Raw genomic sequence first — 7,573 nt, 5'->3', positions numbered from 1 at the left:
CAGTATCCATAAAAATAATATATTTGGCACAACTGTACTGGGACCTTGGAAACTTCAAGGAATGGTGGTGGAGAGAAAAATGGAAGATTGAACACTTGGCTTAGGTTTAGATATGAATCTTGAATATAAAATGTTTGATGAAAGTCCCACTTATTACTTGGAAATGAGGCAGCATTAACATGATAGGTCCTCCTTGTCTCACAAAACCAACATCCCCTAGTGCTCTTATAATCTATCTTGGATATCATTTTCTGATACACTTTAATTTTTCTGATCATGTAAATGTCAAGTTTCATTATTTAATGTTCCATCTCTAATTTCATTTGTTGTGTGTGTGCTGTATTGATTAGGAGTGAGCAGCTTCTCTTTGCATTATTTTATGCCTCAATCATCTTATTAGGGTTTTTATATTTCAATTCCATCTTTATTCATTTGCTTTCTTTATAATTTTGACAAGATACATGCTGGAAGGATTCAATGGCACAAGTACAGTGGTTAACAACATAATATTTAATTCATCATATTAGTACGAAAAACTGTGATGTTATCATGTTAATTATTTATTAGTATATAATTAACACTTCTCTTGTCTGTATTTATTTCATCATGTTTCTAAGTTCTATCTTACCAAGAATTTTGGACAACCCCCAAAATCTTCAATGCTTATAAATTTGTTTACATTTAATATATATATATATATATATATATATATAGACTAGTGTTAGTATTTGCTAAATATAAAAAAAATTAAAGATTTATTAAAAAGTAAATTTTATAATTTGTAGAAACATTAAATAATGAATATAATTAACCGTATTGTATAGAATCTCCCACATGCTCTCTTAGTAAAATAAATAGCATTTGTTATTGGTCCATTGAATGTTAATAGGGTTTGACCAAATTACATTAATTTGACATTGTAAAATAATAATATTTTAATTATATTTATATTATCTTTTAATTTAAAATTATAATATATATTCTTATATTATTAAAAAAGTTTCAAATGAATATAATTTTAAAGATTGTCAAATATAACCTTTTTTCATGTTAATATAATTAAATATATATATCACGATTTGTACAAGATTTTCTATCACATCATTTTAAAAAATACGAAAATAAAATCACATGAAATTCTCAAAATATTAAAATTAATTTATATAAACTAATTTTAACTTATAATATATATTATTATTTATAGTACTTTGTGATAGTTCTTAAAGAAAATGTCCAGACATATATTCCCTAAATCTTTCTATACTAGAAGTGTGGTAAAACTCCAACAAAATTAATGCATAATTAGTTTTTTAAAATGTATTAGTAGAGATTCGATTATATGATCTCGTGTAGAATTATATTTTTTTGTCGAAAAGTATAAAATCTGTTTTGATGATTTTTATATTTCGAACATTATTAAGAAAAAAATGGCATGCATCAGAGAGAGGAAATATTAACTATTATTACATTTAACATTGAGTTTTCTGAAGTTCTTTTACTATTCCTTCACCATCTCTTTACGTAGAAATGTACGTACATACATACAATTTTGAATGTATTTTTTTTTGTTATTGTTAGAAAAGTGTGAATAGAAATTGTTGAATTGATTAGTTGTGCGTAGTATTGACTGATGGAGCAGCCACATTCGGTCATGCATGACATGACAGATACTCTGTCCTTTTCACGTGTCATAAAGATTTTCTTCTCTGAGATTAATTTGGTCGTTTTTTTAATACAAGAATCACCTCGAACCTTATTTTAAACAACAATTTGGTACTTACACTTAATTTATTAACGCAATCTCAACCATACCCATGATGTCATTTCCCTCAATCTTCAAATTATTATTCAGACTTCCACACATGCTTCACTTAATTACTTTAATTATTAGGCAGGCTCGTTCAATTGTATACTATACCCGTGTCTTTCACGGAAAGTGAAAAACCTCCCTTCTATACATAAAAAAAATAATCTTAAATTTATTTCATATTATTACCAATATTTTCCTTAATGTTGAATTACGTAAGGGTGATAGGGATTGATAGAGTGTGTGGTAGCAAAAGGGAGAGAGAGAGCACATGATGAGAGAAAATCAATGCAGAGATACTGAATACGAGATGTATTGTATATTAGGAAAACAGAGTATATATACAAAGTGTTTACTGTTAAATGACAGTTAAAGAAGTTAAACTTTCTGATTTATGATTTACTTTCTAATACTCTCCTTTAAATCTAAATCTCCTAAAGACTTAATTCCTAGTAAATCTCTGAGTGTTTCAAAGCGACTTTGACGCAGTGCCTTGGTAAAAATATATGTTATTTGTTCATCCGTCCTGCAGTACACAAGTTCAAGCTTTCCTTCATTGACGCGTTCTCTGATGTAATGAAATTTGGTGTCAATGTGTTTGCTTCTTCCGTGGGAGATTGGGTTTTTCGACAGACTGATTGTCGACTTGTTGTCTACCATGAGACGTGTAGGTTTGCGATTCTCAATCTTCAAGTCTTGAAGAACAGCCTCCAACCACGCACTCTGACAAGCAGTTTCAGCAGCTGATATGTATTCAACTTCACATGATGATAATGTAACTACACTTTCCTTTTTTGAGCACCACGATATAGACGTTCCCATCAGTTTGAAGAGATAACCAAACGTACTTTTCCTATCCATTTGATCTCTGCTCCAATCCGCATCACACCAAGCTTCCAAAACGTTGTTGGCATTGTTGTCGATTCTGGTGAAGCATGATCCATAGTCTGCTGTTCCTTTCAGATATCGGAGGATGTGCTTTGTTGCGTTCAAGTGAGACTGCCTTGGGTCATGCATGTACCTGCTTATGAGACCAACTCCGAAGCTGATGTCTGGCGACTGTTACAGATGTAGCGAAGTGTTCCAACCATCTGTTTAAAGAGAGTGACATCTACCTTGGCTTCTTCCTGACGATACGAAAGCTTAATATTGGCCATAACTGGAATACACGTGTTGTTGTAGTTCTTCAAGTTGAATCTCTCCAAAGTTTCTAGGATGTATTTCCTTTGATGCATGATCATTCCATCTTCAGTATGCACGAACTCCATTCCAAGAAAGTATCCTAAGTTGCTGAGATCAATCATCTCGAGTTCATTCTTCATTTTCGTTTTGAATTGTTCAATTTCTTTTGTTGAGTTCCCCGTGATCAGTAGATCGTTACATACAAGCTTACCACAAGTGTACCTACCTGCTCAACAGACTGAACGTAAATTCCATACTCAACTGTGCATTTTTGAAAGTTGTACCTGAAGCAGTGCGTCGATATGTCTGTTCCATGCTCTCGGTGCTTGACGGAGACCATACAAGGCTTTGTTTAGCTGGTAGACTTTCGAATCTTGCCATTTTATGTGAATCCAGGTGGTTGATTCATGAACACTTCTTCCTCAAGAGGACCATTAAGAAATGCCGATTTGACGTCCATCTGATGAATGATCCAGCCTTTAACATTTGCAATGGCTACAACGAGTCTAATAGTTTCGATCCGAGCAACATGAGCATAGACATCATTGAAGTCTATCCCAGGTTTCTGCAAGAACCCTTTAGCAACCAACCTAGCTTTCAGTTTTGCCACTGTTCCGTCTGGTTTGTACTTGGTTTTGAACACCCATTTCACGTCTATGGCTCTCTTGTGTTCTGGCAGCTCCACAAGCTTCCATGTTTTGTTTCGTTCTATTGCTGATAGCTCCTCTTGCATAGCTTCTAGCCACTCCTTAATCTCAATGGCTTGCTCCCATGTGAGTGATTCAACACCTGCAAGAAGGGCATACTGTACAATATCTCCAGTGTCAGTAATATCATTATCAGAGAACAATTCATGATTCGTGAGTCTTGTAGATGGGAAACACATTCTTTGTGATCGCCTTATGTCACCATCTACACTGATAGCTGCTGGTCTGCTTTCTTCCAATTTGTTCTCTTCCATCCAGATGGTCATCACATTATCAGGTGTTTGAGCTGGGACAACTTCATTTTCTTTCCACTTGTAGGTAGTTGTTTCATCAACAATGACATCCCTGCCAATCACGACTTGTTGTTTATCTAGATCAAACATCCTGTAAGCACTTGTTGGATGATATCCTACAAGAACAAGGATTTCATTTCTATCATCAAGTTTCTTTCTTCTTTCAGCTAGTCTGTGCCTATAGTAGACTGATCCAAATACTTTCAAGTGTCGAACAATAGGCTTTCTCTTCGACCACATCTCTTATGGTGTGTAATTTGGTAATGCTTTTGTAGGACATCTGTTCAGAAGATAGGTTGTTGTTGCGACTGCTTCACCCCATAGAAAGTTAGGCAACCCCTTTCCTTTGATCATACATCTGACCATGTCCAAGATCATTCGATTTCTTCTTTCAGCCAACCCGTTGTGTTGTGGGGTATAAGGTGTAGTGACTTCATGTTTAATTCCTCTATCAACGCAGAATACACTCATATCTCCTGAATTAAACTCGCCTTCACCGTCGGTTCTAAGAATCTTGATTTGTTTGCCCGATTGCCTCTCAGCCATGCAATAGAATTTAACAAAGCAGGTGTAAGTCTCTTTTTTTTCTTTTAGCAAATATACCCAAAGCTTTCTAGAAAACTCATCTATGAAAAGAAAAATATTTGTTACCTCCTAGGGACAACACATCAAACGGTCCACAGACATCTGCATGAATGACGTTCAACACCTGTATTGCTCGCTTGGGTGCGTGTCTTTTGAAGGCACACCTAGTCTGTTTACCAGCAGCGCACCCTTCACACACTTTGCTTGGTGCAGTAAACTCAGGAATACCCTTCACGAGGTTTTTATCTCTCAATTGACACAAACTTTTGAAATTCAAATGTCCAAAGCGATAGTGCCAAAGCCATTCTTCTGTATCCGCGCCTTCTGCAACTAAACATTACACTTCAACAACATTCAAGTTAACTTTGAACGTTCTATTCCGAGCAAGAGGTGCCTTGATTATCAATCTCTGTTTTTCGTCATAAACCTCAATATTTTTTTCACATAAATTCATAGTGTATCCCTTTTCAAGGAGTTGGCCAAGACTCAGAAGATTACTCTTCATAGTGGGCACATAGAGGACATTGTGCATGAATACAGATTTGCCATCTTTTCGTGTGATCAACACCTTGCTAAGCCTTCTGCACGAATTATACTATCATCTACGAAACGAACAACGCTCTTGACACTGGTGTCTAGATCAATTATCCATCTTTTATTACCTGTCATATGATTAGAACATTCTATGTCAAGATACCATGACATGTCCTCCCTTGCATGATCAATTTCTCCTGTCAGTGACACCTGTTCTGCTTGTGTAGCATTCCTAGGCCATTTGTCATTCTTTACGCTGGTTGTGTTTTGAAAGAAATCACCGTATGCCATAACACATTTATCATTTTTTCTTCTATCTACGACGATAGTCATCAGGATGACATGGTCTGATTCAGACTCCAGTTCTTCTTTTGCAAGATTCACTTCATCGTTATGATCTTTCTTAACATTCTCATTGTGCCAGCACTCCGAGGAGTAATGACCATATTTAATACACGTAAAACACTGTATATTCCTCTTATCAGGATTCTTTCTGCCGCCTCTGCCTTTGGGCTTTCCTCTACCTCTACAACTGCCTTGTTCGTTGCTTTCAACATCTTTGTTTTGTTCACCATTGTGTCTACCTCCATTTATGCCTCCACGACCACCGCGAGACCTACCTCTACCTCTGTTATTCCCACGATTCTTATAAGTCTTGACTTGCAATGCTTGATTAGTGTTTTGTGTAGTATCTTGTTCTGCAGCTTTTCTCTCCATCAAACGTTGTTTGTGAGCTTCAAGTGAATTTTGCAGCTCTTCAACCTTCATTTTCTCAAGATCTCTACTCTCTTCAATGGCAACGACAATATGGTCGTATTGGGGCGTCAAGGTTCGCAAGATTTTATGGACAATCTTCTTGTCTTTTACGATTTTGTCACATGCACGCATAACATTAACAATCACCTGAATTCTGCTGATATATCCCTCTATAGTTTCTTGTTCTCCCATTCTTAGCAGTTCGTACTGTCTCTATAGCGACTTAAGTTTGATCTTCTTTATGTTTCCAGCAGTTCCATATCCGTCTTGCAAGATCTCCCATGTTTCTTTGGCTGTTACTGCCTTGGACACTTTCTGGAACACTGATGGAGAGATACACTGATGCAGAATCATACGTGCTTTACAATCCATCTTCTTGTTTTCTTTGTAAGCCTTCTTTGGCCTCTTTCGAGTCGCTCTTCGTTGGTTCCTTGAACCCTTTCTTAACAATTTCATCAATCTCCGGAAAACCCAGAATAACATCCATCTTCACAACCTAATCTTCATAATTCTTTCTGTCAAATATCGATAGATTATTTTGGATCATCCCCGCCATTCTTCAAACGCAACGCTTTCTTCACAGTACAATTTCTTGCTAAGAATGGCTTCTCCTAGGTTCGGAAACCTAGCTCTGAATACCACTGATAGGGATTGATAGAGTGTGTGGTAGCAAAAGGGAGAGAGAGAGAGAGCACAAGAAGAGAGAAAGTCAATGTAGAGATAGTGAATACGAGATGTATTGCATATTAGGAAAACAGAGTATATATACAAAGTGCTTACTGTCAAATAACAGTTAAAGAAGTTAAGCTTTCTGATTTACGATTTACTTTCTAATAAAGGGCATCACTTTTATCACTTTGGTGCCTTCACAATCTTTACTATTTACCATCTTTATATATTCAAAACTATATCAATGGTATTTATTGATTTTATCGAGATCTTGAATGTAGATTTTAGATAAATATAAGATTTTAACGGTAATTTTGACCATACTTGCAAATTTGAATAATATTTTTGCAGAGGAATGCTCATTTACAAACAACTTTTCCACATTTAAGCTAGTAAGAGAGTTTATAATTTTTTTAAAATACTAACTATATGGTTTAATACGTATTTTGGTCCCTCTTTTCGTAGGGTCTGTTCAAATTGGTCCTACTTTTTTTCAAAAGTTCACTAAGATCCCACTTTTCGCAAAAACGATGCACGTTAGTCCTTTTTGGTTACGGCGTTAAAAAGACTAACGGCACAACTGCCCAGCTGGCACAAAACTGATGAGCTGTACATTTTTCGTTGAGGTGGCACTGTGAATTGGTGATTCATCTTGAAAACAGAGGATTCATGGTTGTTTTTCCCAAATTAAAAGTTAGGGTTTGTTGGTTACAGGCCTAGCACGAACAACAGGGTCTGGTGTGATTTCAACTCTAGACACCTTCACGACATAGTTCACATCAGCTGCATAAATTTTCAATGGAATCGAAGACAGAAACAGAAGTTATCAACAAATTGGGTCCGACTACAATTTAATCCCCAAAAATAAAGTGTAAAATTTTAATATGGGGGATCAATGTGAAGGGCGAAAAAAATCAGAATTGAGGGGTACAATTTGAAAGAGAATAAAAGAGAGAGAGGAAGTACCGCAGTATCCAAAGGTAGTAGCTTGAGCGTTGGCAAATGAAAGGGTAAGGATGAATAAGCATAAAAGAAAGTTG

The 7,573-nt window shown here is 35.8% G+C and overlaps 1 protein-coding gene across 1 annotated transcript; it reads right to left on the bottom strand.

Moving 5' to 3' along the window:
• Positions 1-5,135: 5,135 nt before the first annotated feature.
• On the bottom strand, positions 5,136-6,056 carry LOC148199923 (uncharacterized). The gene has a single exon (XM_088112797.1). The coding sequence runs from the start codon at positions 6,054-6,056 to the stop codon at positions 5,136-5,138; it is 921 nt and encodes a 306-aa protein (XP_087968923.1).
• Between the last annotated feature and the right edge of the window lie 1,517 nt (positions 6,057-7,573).

Source organism: Vigna umbellata, chromosome 4, assembly GCF_029865625.1.
Source record: "Vigna umbellata cultivar VRB3 chromosome 4, Vumbellata_1.0, whole genome shotgun sequence".
NCBI lineage: Eukaryota > Viridiplantae > Streptophyta > Magnoliopsida > Fabales > Fabaceae > Vigna > Vigna umbellata.
Note: the sequence above shows the minus strand (reverse complement) of the source record. Positions and strands in the feature narration are given on the sequence as shown.

Excerpts from the sequence above, each read along its gene's own strand:
- LOC148199923 (XM_088112797.1), bottom strand. The coding sequence starts at position 6,056 with ATGGGAGAACAAGAAACTATAGAGGGATATATCAGCAGAATTCAGGTG.